This window comes from Mytilus galloprovincialis, chromosome 4, assembly GCF_965363235.1.
Source record: "Mytilus galloprovincialis chromosome 4, xbMytGall1.hap1.1, whole genome shotgun sequence".
NCBI classification, from domain to species: domain Eukaryota; kingdom Metazoa; phylum Mollusca; class Bivalvia; order Mytilida; family Mytilidae; genus Mytilus; species Mytilus galloprovincialis.
Window position 1 is genome coordinate 33048068 of NC_134841.1, and position 16503 is coordinate 33064570.

The following is a 16503-nucleotide window of genomic DNA, read 5'->3' on the forward strand; positions in this document are numbered from 1 at the left end:
ATTTTGTATTACAGTAATTATATAGGTAAATCTTGTTTTTTACTCACAAATAAAAATATCTGGCTTTGCACTTACGAAAAAAACCAAAACATCTGAGGTTTATCTCGAAAGAACTCTTATTTTATTTATAAAAAAGGGCTTTGCTAGAGATAATGTGTTAGATCTGTTCCATTAAAACCTACATGGGATCCTGAGAAGGCACTTCCAAATCTGTACTATGGGTGGGTGTCATCTATGTTATTGTGGAAATGTATGTGACATTTTGATTGGGTGGCTACCCCATTTCATAAAGTGCATTCCCTGGGTACCATGTCCATTTTGATGGAAGAGGCCTTATTATAAGTTTGCATATACATTGTACAATTTTTTTTTTGCGTCGTATAATGCTATCATGTCGTCATCATCTGCGTCGTTGTCGTCTGAAGACGCGTTTCGTTTCCAGACGATAACTTTAGGTTTAGTGAATGGATCTCTTTAAATTTTTACCAGAAGGTTCAATACCTTTAAAGGAAGGTTGGGATTGATTTTGGGGGTTATGGTCCTAATAGTTAAGTAATTAGGGGCCAAAAAGGGGGCTACAAATGAGCATTTTTGCAGTTTTCAAACAATAACTTGTGTTTAAGTGTATGAATCTCTCTGAAATTTATTCCACAAGTTTTCATACTTAAAAGGGATTGTTGGTCTTGACTTTGAGGACCATGGATCAAAATGTTTTGGAATATGGTGCAAAAAAGGGAGAAAAACTAGGTTTTTCTGCTCAATGGACAAGTAAGACAATTTAAAAGCAGTGTAAGGGAGGTAATTCAAAAACATTTTACATACAATGTCATGTATGTTTTGATAAACCTCCCTTACACTTCTTGTAAATTATGTATAAAGGAATGTCAGGTTTTGGACTAATTGCAAAAAAAGGGGGGGGTGGTAGTAGTTTTCAATTTTTTTTCCCCAATTTCTCAAATTCCAAATTTTTGAAAAGTTTGAAGAAGAAATCTGTAATTGCACAATATTGCGAAATAGATTTGTAAGATCTTGACATTTGATTCGTGTCAGAAACTCATATATATTATGTCAAAAATTTGATCACAAACCAAATTCAGAGCTGTATCAAGTTTGAATGTGGTGTCCATACTTGCCCCAATTGTTCAGGGTTCGACATCTGCGGTTGTATAAAGCTGCGCCCTGAGGAGCACCTGGTTTGTTTCATTTCCAAATTAGTATTTAAATGTTTTGCAAATAGAATTGACATAAAAAAGTTATGTTAGAACTTTTATTACAGAATGAATTACAGAAATTCAGTGAGGTGAATTCTACACTAACTTCCTATTCCGCATACAAAGCCTGTAACTTGGAAGAAGCTGTGGAGATGGTTAATGAAGACAAGGAGTTTGTTCAGATAGATCCTAAAAATGTTATTGTCAATAGTAAGTTATTTTAAAATCATTGAATCAACGCATTCAGATATACCTATACATTTTGGTATTATTTTACATGTTAAAACATTTGAATTTCTGTTCGTTATTTTTTATTTTATTTAATAAAACATTATTTTTTAATGAAAAATTACAAACAATGAAGTATTACAATGTAATATAAAATTCAAATAATGGATTCGGACACAAGTTTTGGAAAAACTTTTATGTCAGAAAAGAAATAAAAGTTTTTTTTAACAAAAATAATATTACAAATTTCAGAGTTCAGCTGCTTTTCTTGCCTATTTGAAATAGACCATTTTTCCATTGATTTATTACAGATAGAATGAGACCAAAGAAAACACAATTATCACCAGCCAAGAGAAGCAGGAAAGCTAATATAGAGAAAAATTCCAAATCTGTTTCTCCAGAAAAAGGCATAGAAAACATGTTATGTAGGAATTATAAACAGTTGTCAGAAAAAAAGAAAGATTTGATTTACAGTGTCCTTGGACAAGGGGCTAGTGAGTTTGATGTTTATAATTTAGAAATGATATAAATATAAAAATAAGAAGGTGTGATATGATTGCTAATGAGACAACTCTCAACCAGACACAAAATGACACAGAAATTAACAACTATAGGTCAACGTACCACATAGTCAGCTATAAAAGGCTACTAAATGACTAATGTTAAACAATTAAAATGAGAAAACTAATAGCCTGATTTAAGTGCAAAACAATGAAAGAAAACAAATCAGATATGCAGTATCAAATGAAAACCACAGAATACAGGCTTTTGACTTGGGACATACAAAATATGATGGGGGTTAAACTAGCTAAACCTAATTGGGGAGGGGTGTAACAGTAAAACAAAAGAATAAACTGTAAAAATCTGTTCAACAGGGCTTAACTCATTAGATTGTTAAGGCACAAACAGCATGTGATGGAGTTAATTGTTTACTCTGTATGACTTAATAAATAACCTAACTTTTTAGAAACTGTAAAAAAAATAAGGGAGTGATCTAGAAATGTATGGTAGCCAGATATTAAACAAGAATTTCAGATATTAAAATATTTTTTATGTACAGCAGCATGAATTAGAGATAAGAAATTAGCAACCATTACAACAATTTTTACTATCTCTATTCTCAGATTTTAATGAACCTTCATCATTGTTACCAAGGAGTAATCTACCAAACTTAACAACACAGCAGAGGGAGATTTTCTGGAGAAGTCTGATCTTCATCTATTCTGATTATCTCCCTTTGGGGAATCTATTAATATCCAGAGACTTCTCTAAATCACCCAGAGTTTGTTTTACTGAAGCAGAAGACAAGTAAGTACTCTAAAATTCAGAAAAGTTTTACTGGGGAAGGAAGTTATTTATATCAGAAAAGTTCAGACAGAACTCATTTAAATCATTTCGTACCTAATTACTTAAATAATCCTAATTTAGCAACAGGTCTATGCTATAACATATTGTGTCAGTTATTTAAAAAATGAAGACAAAAGTGGTGTTATGGTAAGGCTACTGTTTGTCCTCTTTAATTGAAAATTACAATCTTTTATTAATGATATATATCTCTCCTGAACATAGCTTGAAGAAAATTTGTCTTCAGAAAAATGTAGTGAATTTTATGCTATATGTTGACTTTAAAGTCAACAAACTTCTGACTTTTAATTTTAATAAAAAGTGGTTACATTTTAGGCCAATTTTAGGTCAAAAGTTAAGAAACCAAAGAAGAAAAAAAATTGAGTGCAGAATAAACCCAAAAAACAAAATGTGAACATCTAAATTTTTCAATGGTCAGCATGCTTTGGAGAGTTTTTATACGACCGCAAAAATTTAAAATTTTTTGGTCGTATATTGGTATGATGTTGGCATCATCGTCTGCGTCGTCGTCTGCGTTGTCGTCGTCGTCCGAATACTTTTAGTTTTCGCACTCTTACTTTAATAAAAGTGAATAGAAATCTATGAAATTTTAACTCAAAGTTTATGACCACAAAAGGAAGGTTGAGATTGATTTTGGGAGTTTTGGTCCCAATATTTTAGGAATTAGGGGCCAAAAAGGGCCCAAATAAGCATTTTCTTGGTTTTCGCACTATAACTTTAGTTTAAGTAAATAGAAATCTATGAAATTTTGACACAAGGTTTATGACCACAAAAGGAAGGTTGGGATTGATTTTGGGATGTTTGGTTTCAACAGTTTAGGAATTAGGGGCCAAAAAAGGGCCCAAATAAGCATTATTCTTGGTTTTCGCACAATAACTTTAGTATAAGTAAATAGAAATCAATGAAATGTAAACACAAGGTTTATGACTACAAAAGGAAGGTTGGGATTGATTTTGGGAGTTGAGGTCCCAACAGTTAAGGAAATAAGGGCCAAAAAGGGGCCCAAATAAGCATTATTCTTGGTTTTTGCACCATAACTTTAGTATAAGTAAATAGAAATCTATGAAATTTAAACACAAGGTTTATGACCATAAAAGGAAGGTTGGGTTTGATTTAAGGAGTTTTAGTCCCAACAGTTTAGGAATAAGGGGCCCAAAGGGTCCAAAATTGAACTTTGTTTGATTTCATCAAAAATTGAATAATTGGGGTTCTTTGATATGCCAATCTAACTGTGTATGTAGATTCTTAAGTTTTGGTCCTGTTTTCAAATTGGTCTACATTAAGGTCCAAAGGGTCCAAAATTAAACTTAGTTTGATTTTAAAAAAAAATGAATACTTGGGGTTCTTTGATATACTGAATATAAAAATGTACTTAGATTTTTGATTATTGGTCCAGTTTTCAAGTTGGTCCAAATCGGGGTCCAAAATTAAACTTTGTTTGATTTCATCAAAAATTGAATAATTGGGGTTCTTTGATATGCCAAATGTAACTGTGTATGTAGATTCTTAATTTTTGGTCCCGTTTTCAAATTGGTCTTCATTAAAGTCCAAAGGGTCCAAATTTAAACTAAGTTTGATTTTAACAATAAATGAATTCTTGGGCTTTTTTGATATGCTGAATCTAAACATGTACTTAGATTTTTATACGACCGCAAATTTTGAAAAAATTTTCGTCGTATATTGCTATCACGTTGGCGTCGGCGTCGGCGTCGTCGTCGTCGTCGTCGTCCAGCGTCCGAATACTTTTAGTTTTCGCACTCTAACTTTAGTAAAAGTGAATGGAAATCTATGAAATTTTAACACAAGGTTTATGACCACAAAAGGAAGGTTGGTATTGATTTTGGGAGTTTTGGTCCCAACATTTTAGGAATTAGGGGCCAAAAAGGGCCCAAATAAGCATTTTCTTGGTTTTCGCACTATAACTTTAGTTTAAGTTAATAGAAATCTATGAAATTTTGACACAAGGTTTATGACCACAAAAGAACGGTTGGGATTGATTTTGGGAGTTTTGGTCTCAACAGTTTAGGAATTAGGGGCCAAAAAAGGGCCCAAATAAGCATTATTCTTGGTTTTCGCACAATAACATTAGTTTAAGTAAATAGAAATCAATGAAATTTAAACACAATGTTAATGACTACAAAAGGAAGGTTGGTATTGATTTTGGGAGTTTAGGTCCCAACAGTTTAGGAATTAGGGGCCAAAAAGGGACCCAAATAAGCATTTTTCTTGGTTTTCGCACCATAACGTTAGTATAAGTAAATAGAAATCTATGAAATTTAAACACAAGGTTTATGACCATAAAAGAAAGGTTGGGTTTGATTTTGGGAGTTTTGGTCCCAACATAATAAGGGGCCCAAAGGGTCCAAAATTAAACTTTTGTTTGATTTCATCAAAATTGAATAATTGGGGTTCTTTGATATGCTGAATCTAACTGTCATGACTGTGTATGTAGATTCTTAACTTTTGGTCCCGTTTTCAAATTGGTCTACATTAAGGTCCAAAGGGTCCAAAATTAAACTTAGTTTGATTTTGACAAAAAATGAATCAGTTAGGTTCTTTGATATGCTGAATCTAAAAATGTACTTAGATTCTTGATTATTGGCCCTGTTTTCAAGTTGGTCCAAATCGGGGTCCAAAATTAAACTTTGTTTGATTTCATCAAAAATTGAATAAATGGGGTTCTTTGATATACCAAATCTAACTGTGTATGTAGATTCTTCATTTTTGGTCCTGTTTTCAAATTGGTCTACACTAAAGTCCAAAGGGTCCAAAATTAAACTTAGTCTGATTTTAACAAAAATTGAAATCTTGAAGTTCTTTGATATGCTGAATTCAAAAATGTACTTAGATTTTTTATTATGGGCCCAGTTTTCAAGTTGGTCCAAATCAGGATCTAAAATTATTATATTAAGTATTGTGCAATAGCAAGTCTTTTCAATTGCACAGTATTGCGCAATGGCAAGAAATATCTAATTGCACAATATTGTGAAATAGCAAATTTTTTTTTAATTAGAGTTATCTTTCTTTGTCCAGAATAGTAAGCAAGAAATATCTAATTGCAAAATATTGTGCAATAGCAAGATTTTTTTTTAATTGGAGTTATCTTTCTTTGTCCAGAATCAACTTAAATCTTTGTTATATACAATATACAATGTATATTCACTTTTTACTACCAACTGATAAATTAAAATAATCTTTACCATTCAGTGATAACAAGCAGTTTTTTTACATCTTAATATTTTATGATGTATTTAAATGAGTAGTTATTGTTGCAAACTCCATTAGAAATTTTAATTGAGATTAGTTTTGGAATAAGGGAAAGGGGGATGTGATTAAAAAAATTGGGTTCAATTTTTCTCATTTGAAATTTCATAAATAAAAAAGAAAATTTCTTCAAACATTTTTTTGAGAGGATTAATATTCAACAGCATAGTGAATTGCTCTAAGAGAAACAAAAATTTTAAGTTCATTAGAACACATTCATTCTGTGTCAGAAACCTATGCTGTGTCAACTATTTAATCACAATCCAAATTTAGAGCTGAATCCAGCTTGAATGTTGTGTCCATACTTGCCCTAACCATTCAGGGTTCAACCTCTGCGGTCGTATAAAGCTACGCCCTGCGGAGCATCTGGTTGATTATGGACCCAGTTTTCAAGTTGGTTCAAATCAGGATCCAAAATTATTATATTAAGTATTGTGCAATAGCAAGAAATTTTCAATTGGAGTTATCTTTCTTTGTTCAGAATAGTAGTTGAATCAACTTAAATCATTGTTTTGTACAATATACAATGTATATTCACTTTTACTACCAACCAATCTTTACCATTCAGTGATAACAAGCACTTTATTAAACATTTTAATATTTTATGATGTATTTAAAAGAGTAGTTATTGTTGCAAACTCCATTAGAAATTTGAATTGATATCAGTTTTGGAAAAAGGGAAAAGGGGATGTGAAAAAAAATGGGGGGGGGGGGGGGGTTAAATTTTTCTCATTTCAGATTTCATAAATAAAAAGAAAATTTCTTCAAACATTTTTTTGAGAGGATTAATATTCAACAGCATAGTGAATTGCTCAAAGGCAAAAAAAAAAATAATTTAAGTTCATTAGACCACATTCATTCTGTGTCAGAAACCTATGCTGTGTCAACTATTTAATTTTAGATTTAAATAAGTTTGAAGAAGAAATCTTTAATTGATTTGTAAAATCTTGACATTTGTTTTGTGTAAAAAACCCATATAATGTCAAAAATTTGATCACAATCCAAATTCAGAGCTGTATCACGCTTGAATGTTTTGTCCATACTTGCCCCAACTGTTCAGGTTTCGACCTCTGCGGTCGTATAAAGCTGCGCCCTGTGGAGCACCTGGTTATCTTTGTTTTAACAGAATTTTATCAGTTATCTGTACAGAAATAAGGTGTAATACCACCATTGGTTTTCCCCTATTAGTCTTCAGTGTTCTCCCCAGGCCGTTTTTGGTTTTTGGTATTTGGTCAGACCGCAGCGCTATCCAATCAAAAATCAGCGCTATTGTTTTTGAATTTTCAAACTTCCGGTATTATTTTGTACACATTCCGATCACGTGATCGACTGGTTAAAATAACCGAGAGATCATTAATTCACCCGACGTAGTCAAATATCGGAGTGGCCAGTTCAAGAAATGAACAAAATGGCGCCATTTGCAAAACTTTTACTGCCAAATAAACATTTCCTTCCTCGAGTTTTTGCTTTAAAAAGATGCAGAAACTTCATAAAAGTAATGAACAGTGCTAAGAGAGACATATAAAACATGTCTCTGGTGCTGAAAAGTTCATTTCTAAATTATATGAGGGAAGTCTTACCCCTTCTCTGACAACGTGGTCTCGACTATTTTTTGTGAACCATCTACGATTATTTCATTATTTTTTACGTTTACAACCGCTGTTGAACCTGTATTGCTTCAAGGAAGCATTCATGTTATCAAGGGATTCATTACAAACCCGTATTTTACTATAAGTTGTCCATCCATCACTCTTTTCCAAATGGATTAGAGAAAAAAACGAAACAAAAAATTTGTGTAAATATATAGAAAATATCGATATTTGTCAACCAATCATCAATATATATCATTTAGATAATGTTTTAAATTTAATATAAACATAGGATGGCTTGGGTAAGGAATGGCATTTCATGCTACATAAGCTACAAATGTAAACAGGAAGTTATGTTAGCCAGTAAGGGAGATAATTTGAGAGGGAAAGTCCTAAAAGAAGTATTGTCAAATCTTGACAAACTTATCTGGTGGCAAGTCTTCAAATGTTTATAAAATGATCTCAAACACAACCTCTAAATGTGGTAGTTGTTTCAATTTAATCTATTTGATTGGTAATTCAACGTTAAAATAAGATAAAAATCTTTAAAAAAAATTATATAGGATTTCTTTCATATTCATTTTGGAATATGTTAGCCTTTTTTAAGCAAGTATTTGATAACATTTGAATATTATTGAAAGGGCAATTTCATTTCTTCCTTTTAAATACTATACTCATTTTTATTGAAAAGTTGTAATTTGCTAGAAATGTTAATAAAAGTTAATGAAAAAATACTAGTCTTGTCATCATGGTCATTGAAAACTTCAGTAAATTTATGAAGTTGTAAAGGATGTATAACTAGTTTATAAGTCAAACAACTAAAAGTGCATACTTACTCTCACATAAAACTATTGGAAGGATGGTAATGAAATAAAATCATATAAATTATCTAGTCATTTTAATTTTTAAAACATAATATTTAAAATGTAACTTTTTTCCATTTTAGTGAAACCATATGTATACAAAATGCAGGTTTTTGAATATTAAATATAATATAAACAACATGGTAGTTATATATAAATGTTACATTATGTAAAAATGGTGAATGAATCGATCATCGCCGCTTACCACAGGGCTATCAAAAAATCCTGGGGAGAACACTGAGTCTTTGTTAAATTTGCACTTTTCAAAAAAATGTGCAGAATTTATCTTTGTTTCAAATAAAGAAATACTTGGCATGAGTAAAGTTTTATCCTGTCCAGTACTATAGAAAAAAATTCACATAACATTTCATTGCATATAAGAAAATAACCATCATTGGAAGTTAACCAATCAAATTTCTCCCCTTAGTTTATCTGTGTACAAGGTTTAGTCACCATGTAACCTCAAGATTACACAATGTTCTATAGAAATCCCAAATAAAAAATAATGGTGTTTTGAAATACCCAAGACATACATGTATGTGTATGACACAGAATGGTTTTACTGCAATAAAATGTAGAATTAATTACCTACAACTTTCAAATTCAAGGGAATATTTTTTTCGACCTACTTTCGTATACAACCGGATGTGACGTACCATGATTTGGTGGTATTACACCATATTACCCTCTTGAATTAAGTACAGATTCAGATGATTTAAGCATTTTTGTGCAAGATTTCTTCTGGATTAAAAAAAAAGATGATCACTAAAACATGTTAAATACATTTGCAATTGCAAAAAAAAGAAGAAAAAGTTTGTGTTGGCTATTTAAAAGTGTTTGGTATCATATACTTGTGAAAGAAATAATACTTTTATATTGCTTCTTGCATGTTTTGTTTTTTTAAACAAAGATCATATTGTGATATAAGGTTTCATTTAATTCTCTTCATGTGAAATATGAATATTATCTTTTTCTAGCTTACTGGCATTAGGATTGGAACAGTTTAGAAATCTACCATACCATAGACGATTGATTCAGAAGTTTATGCTGCCATGTAAAACAGAAGATCAGATCAAAATTAGAATTAAAAATCTTACGGCCAAAAATACTCCAGATAATCCAGTTAAGGTTGGTTTATTCTCACCAGATCTGCTTACTGTGCGTGTATACTGTTTTGTTCTGCTGAATATTGCAATTTTCTAGAGAGTACAGGTCATTCATTAGAGGCAGTACTCAGTACTTTACCCTCCTATGTAACTGATTGATAAGTACCGCCTCAATTCATGAATTTTTGTATAAGATGTTTATTGAATATATTATAAGTACAAGCTACAAATAGGAATGTGTCTGTCAACATGAAAGATAATGAAACCCCTGTCATTATAAAAGTTATTGTATAACATGAGAATTTTTGTTTTTCTTTTGAGATTGAATAGAGAGATAATGTGAAAAGACTTTAATGCTTTTTGTTTTGTTATTGAAGGTTCACAAGAAAATAGGTGCTAAGAATTATAAAACATTTCATTGGTCATGGGTTTAACTAACTTCATCCCTTTCATGATATACATGGCTTTACGAATGTGTAAGATGATCAGAACTTCCTGCAGTGAAAGGCAAAGCATGTTTAATAGGAAAAAATATTTCCCAATGTCATTGAAACACATTCAAACATTGAAACCCTTGCAAACTGTTTAAAATATACAAATGTAACCCTGTTGTTCTTTACAATATTAACTTTATTTTGTGTAATTTATGATATATAAATAGATGATCAAGCTTTGAAAATCTTTCAGACATTTAAAACAACAAAGAAAATTCCTGATTTTCCTGTATTTACGGATCCTTTTGATGTCAATGAAATTAAACCAGTAATGAGACAGGATGCATCATGTTTACCTGTATGGTGTAAGGTAAGTTTTCCCATAAATCAGGATTATTCCATTTTATTGGAATGGGGGTTGTCAGGTAAATATATCCAGGAATGTTCCACCTTATGTATCAGGTAGACATATTACTGGAAAATAAGGACTTATCTAATAGCTATAATTAAGGGCGTTAAGTAAAAAAAATTGTAAGGGTTCCGAGGAACCCAGTGTCTTGCCAACTTTGGCTCAACAAAAATGAGGAAAAAAATTAATAATAATAATTCTCTTGATACTATCTTTGGATTGAAAGAAGCTTCTGTGCAAATTTGGTAAAAATCCAGGATAGTTTATGAATCTGATAAATGTTTAAACTGCAGACTGTGTAATGTTACCTGGCAGAAAAACTAAGTCCATTTAAAAGTTAAATATGGAAAAAATGATTTTTTTTTTTACAAAATTTATTTCTGGATACTATCATAAACAAGCTTCTGTTTAAGTTTGGTAGAAATCCAGAATAGTTTAAGAAAGTTATTAAAATTTCAAAAACTTTAACCACAGAGTGAATATTTGTGGGTGCTGACAACGACGGAATGTAGGATCGCTATGTCTAGCTTGTTCGACAAAAGTCGAAGGCTTAACAAAAATGAACATCATTTGCCAGATTGTTTGGAATGACTTAAAATACTACAATGTATTAGTTTTCTTACGAATATCAAGTGATTTCATACCACCATTGTTTCATTTAGTATTATCTCTTTAGATACTAAAATTTTCTACAGAATTACATGAATAGAGATTAATACTGTAATCAAAACTGATAAAAAGAAACTAGAATAATGTATTTGATAATCAGTGATTGGTATGGGACAACAATCTCATGAAAGATTGGGACACAATATATTTTTTATTTTGCTAGTTGCGTGTTTTAAAAAAAAAATTAGCTTCTGTTACTTTCTGTTTCAGGAAATGAAAATAAGGGAGATAATTTTGCTGCATGATGACGATGAACTTGAAGGCTGTTATAGTATACAGAGATCTAGTAGTGTCAACATACCTGTAGTTTATAATAAACTGGTTACGGTAGGACATTTATATATTCATCATACATCAACTTTTTACAAATTTGACCATTTTTAGCTCACCTGGGCGAAGTGAGCTTTTCTCATCACTTGGCGTCCTTTGTCTGTTTTCGTCCATTGTCCATCGTCTGTTGTTAACTTTTACAAAAATCTTTTCCTCTGAAACTACTGGGCCAAATTTAACCTATCTTGGCCACAAACATCATTTTATTATTCTTTATTCTCTTAAATTATGAGATCATAACACCTGTCTTGGCCCTTTAAATTAGAAAATAAAAAATCTTTAAGCCTATCAGTATCCACATGAATACATCATGAGGCATCATTTTTACCTTTCTTGAGTTATGTTCCTTTATAACGTTATATGCTAGTGGGGGCACCATCTGTTCCATGCACACATACTCATTTATTTTGTTTAAGAACCTCTGGAAACAGATATTAACCTCCCCATTCATCTACAGACTATAGGATTACATGAAAGCTGCATAGCCAAGCCATACATTACCATGCAAGACTATATACATTTAATTATGTAAATCATTTTATGGGATATACTATACAGACAAGCTAATAGTGTATTTGCTTAAGTGGCAAAAACATGCAAATGAAAGTATTATGTGTATGTCATGGTAAAAGTTAATCTCCATAACCAGAATAATTCTTTATTATTAAAATCAGTGGAATTTAGAATTCTTGATATATACAAAAAATGAATATAATTATATTACTATGCAAATAACTATTGGTAAATTAATTCTTACTTTAAAATGAATAATGAAGTAACAGTTCACAATGGACACATCAAGTTCCAATAATTTATTCATCGAAAATATTCATTTTGCATCTATTGCTGATTTGCTTCATAACAAAGAAACACATACATATTATGAAACAATCGGTATAGTTTAAGAATTAAATTAATAAGTCACCTGAGAGTGCTTCTTATATTATTTCATATGAATTAACAAATATTTGAATATATTGCGTAGTCGAGTTCTATTTGTCAAGAAACTTTTATATTTATAAGCAGTATACTTCCTCATAAATATTTTTACATTATGACAGGTTTTCATTTTCAATTTATCAGTCATAACGAATACTGAATTTATATTTATGAAGTAATTTGAACATTAGTATAACTCATTATTTTTATTAAAAAAAGCAATATGATACAATGTGTAAATTTCATGAAAATGGAATAAGACGAGACTTTTTACCTTATTTTTAGAGTATTATAGTTAACAGTTGTCTGTCTCTGTCCATTGGTCCATCCTGCATTTATATGTTACACAATTACTCAAGAATGCTTTTATAGCTGACTATGCGGTATGGGCTTTGCTCATTGTTGAAGGCCTATGGTGACCTATAGTTGTTAATTTCTGTGTCATTTTGCTCTCTTGTGGAGAGTTGTCTCATTGGCAATCATATCACATCTTCTTTTTTATGTGAGTGATTTATGCAAATTTTACCACATTATTTAGAATAGAGGTCTGAGTTATAAAATTAAAAAGTAGAATTGAATTTTTCATTTTGTGCACTAATTCTAGTATGCATTGGATGATTTGCTTCAACCTTTATTTTATAAATTTTATAAATAATTACTAATAAATGTAGACTGAGCACCTTTACAATTTTCACTTTTGTTGTCCAGAGTTATTTGATTTTGTGCGTCTAAACTAGCATATCTGGAATTATGGCAAAGACGTTTTAGGATTGATAAAAATGATATAGTTTGTGTTAATACATTGTTCAATATTTATTTATTCTCTTTTTTTTTACAGCTTAATCCAAATAAATCCAAATCTGCACCTAACACTCCTAAGATGCCACAAGAAACAACAAGACCTGAACAACCAGCAGCTCTTAAAGTTCTTCAGTTTGATGATGGCAATTTACCAGTTACTCCAACAAGCATATTACAAGTTATACCTACCCCCAACACCCTAGCAGCAGCTCTTAAAGTCGACACTTTACCAGTTACTCCATCAAGCATATCTACCTCTAAGATCATACCAGCTGCTCTTAAAGTCCTTCAGTTTGATTCTGTGACAACAAGCAATAAAAGTAACCCATCGAGGTAAAATAAAAGTCTTATTATAATTTATAAACATTCACTGTCTTTACCAATAAAACCTTATAAATTTCCAGTCCCCACAGCAGATTGAATTTTTGTCTAGGTGATGAAAAACCAAACTTTTGAGTACCTTCAACGTCCAATAGTTTGATCTTGCAGCTTTTTATCTAGAATGAGAAAATAGCAAACGCCATATAAATACATGCTAATATTTTAGTATTAATATATAAGTTCATGAAGAGCTTAATAGTTAATTTACAAAACCTATAATAGTTGGGGGATTAGGGTCAGAAGGCACTTTGATTAAAGTTTTATGGGTGGTGGTTATTTTAAGAAAATTGCTTGAACACTTAAAGGAAATATCCAGCTAAAAATTAATGCATGGTGGGGTCAAACAAAAAGGGCCTTCCTACCTAATCTAAAACAGCAACACAAAATAAATGAATCGACATAGATAACGTATTATTGAAGGATCTTCCAAATCAATATCTAATATACAGTATTTAGCTCACATAAAGCGCCTCTCGAGGTTTTTAAGAATGCATTGAGCCAAAATCCAAAAGTAAACAGAACTCAAAGTCAAAAGTCACCAGATCCAATTACTGGATAGAAGATATTGAATTGGGCTAAATTGTACCAATTTGGTGGATTCTTACTATTTCTGGATTAACTTCATCAGCGAAAACCTGTAAGCCAAAATATCTTCTATATTTATGATCATGTACATAGATTATTCATAAAATATCTATTGCATGAATGAAAAGTACTGTTTTTCTTGAGCAAGTTTTATATAATAGAATTTCAAAATTAGGAGAACCAAGTTAACTGCCTTTAATCTTTGAAATATATTGTATTTCATGTTTTATTTTATAGTCCAAAAGTCACACAATTACAAGATATTGGTAGAAAGACATGTACCTCACCAGGATTTATTAAACTACATGAGAATCTTCAACAAGGAAGTCCTATTACTGTCTCAGAAAAAGATTTCAATACAAACCAAGGAGGAAGTACCGATTCTTACAGCTCTCAAAACATAACAGAATCATGTTCTACCTCTGTTTCTATGGTTACATCTTTTGGTGGTCTGATTTCATCAGAAAGCTCATCCTCAGTGAGGAAATCTGGTGCCGTTATGATAATGCATGGACAGACCCCAGTAACATGTGCTGCACCTACCTTTGTCCTGGTCAATAAAACAGTTGGTGCTCCTATAAGGGGGAGGATTGATTCAACAATACTGTCGTCTGCTCTGCCATCAAGTATCTGTTCCGTAATACACACTGACATCACTAGTACAAACAAAGTTATCTCCCCTACAAAACTAATTGATGAAATATCCAAAGAAGTGCAAAATGAATTTACTCCTCCGAAGAAAACACCAACGAAAAGAGCAGCAGAGATTGTGGCTTCTTACGCTCCATATTATCTTTCCCCAGAACTCATTAAAGATACCTGTCTGAGCCAGGATACACAAGAAAGAACGCCAACCAAACTGTCTCCATTGTCGACATCATCTAGTCGTTATAGACCTGTTGCTCCTAAACCTATCATATTAAGTTCATTCACATCACCTGTCAAAAAGGTGTCGCCATTTTTGGAGAAAAAGAAGTTCACAAGTCCTAGACGAAAACAACTACAAACTAAAGCTATGTCTATACGTCCTAAGGGTTTCATACCAAACAAACCCCATATATCACCAAGTAAAAAGGCTGCATACAGTATAATAAACAGAGCATTAAAAAGACCTAAGACATTATTACCTAAACCATTTGGAATGGTGACGCGACCTCTACATGTGCATGTGCGAGAGGTAGAAGATGAGGAAGAGGACATTCCCTCAGTCGTAACTAGCGAAAGTGAGGGAATGGATACAGATTATATGTCGGGAGATTGTATTGATACTATGGATGTAGACGAAACTCAACTTTACAATAGTCCTTCAGTATTCTCAAATCGGCAAAAACATAATTCAGGCTCTAATCGTAGTGTTGAAAGTGATGATACTCAAAGTGAGGCTGAGGATGCTAACCTTTATGACAGTCAGAATGAAGATGATGTCATAGATGATGAAGATCATTTAGCTGATTTGATGACCGCTAGTTCCACAATATGGTAAGTAGAGCATGATGGGCATGGTATACATATGTACTTGTTTAGATGCTTTTCCAATTAAAAATTACAAGACATCTTTTGGCTAATGGTCTATTTATTAGGTATTTGGTGTAAAACAAACAAGACTTTAGATGGTTTAACAGTTACAGGGTCATACTATAGATTATACCAAATAAAACTACTGTTTATGACAGCAGATTAAAGTTTGATTTCCCTCATCCCCAATTATAAATAGGTTTGTGAGTAAGTTGTCTATGATGTCAGAAAATCTGCTTATTTTATTTTTATTTATATAGAACAATTAGATTTTGGATATTAAAGTTCATATAGATCTCGATAAATCAACATTTAGATGTTAATTCACTCTCCTTTTGGTTATATTAATATATATTCTACAACATACCCTTTATAAGTAGGTAGCAAATTGTCATATAAGCAAGACTTTTATTAGATTCAACTACTTCAATAGATATTGAAATGCTGTGAAGTGAGCTCCTTTTCTTTTTTCATAACATTTTAATTTTACGTTTTCTAGTTATCAGGTTTTATTCATAAAAAAAGGGGGGATTTTTCAGTTTTCGGACAATATCTCAAAAAGCTTTTACCAATTTGCCAGAAACTTTGATGAATTGTTTATATCTTTTGACATGAGCTCCCTTTAGATTTCATTAAATTTTAGATTTTATGTTTCTGAGTTATGTGATTTAATTTATTAAAAAAAAAGGTAGATTTTCCAGTTTTTGGATTATAACTCAAAATGCTTTCAGCAGTTTTCATGAAATTTTGGAGAACTGTTTATATCTATTGACGTATGATTCCTTTTGATTTTTATCGATTCACATTTTATATT

At 31.4% G+C, this 16503-nt stretch overlaps 1 protein-coding gene across 2 annotated transcripts in view; it reads left to right on the forward strand.

Moving 5' to 3' along the window:
- LOC143071929 (GON-4-like protein) overlaps nt 1-16503 on the forward strand; it is a 91106-nt gene that overhangs the window by 21954 nt on the left and 52649 nt on the right. For both annotated transcript variants that reach the window (XM_076246622.1, XM_076246623.1), the window contains exons 13-20: nt 1277-1421; nt 1751-1933; nt 2564-2747; nt 9498-9648; nt 10314-10430; nt 11349-11465; nt 13246-13541; nt 14412-15653. In XM_076246622.1, the coding sequence (XP_076102737.1) occupies nt 1277-1421; nt 1751-1933; nt 2564-2747; nt 9498-9648; nt 10314-10430; nt 11349-11465; nt 13246-13541; nt 14412-15653 (2435 nt within the window). The remainder of the gene's footprint in view (nt 1-1276; nt 1422-1750; nt 1934-2563; nt 2748-9497; nt 9649-10313; nt 10431-11348; nt 11466-13245; nt 13542-14411; nt 15654-16503) is intronic.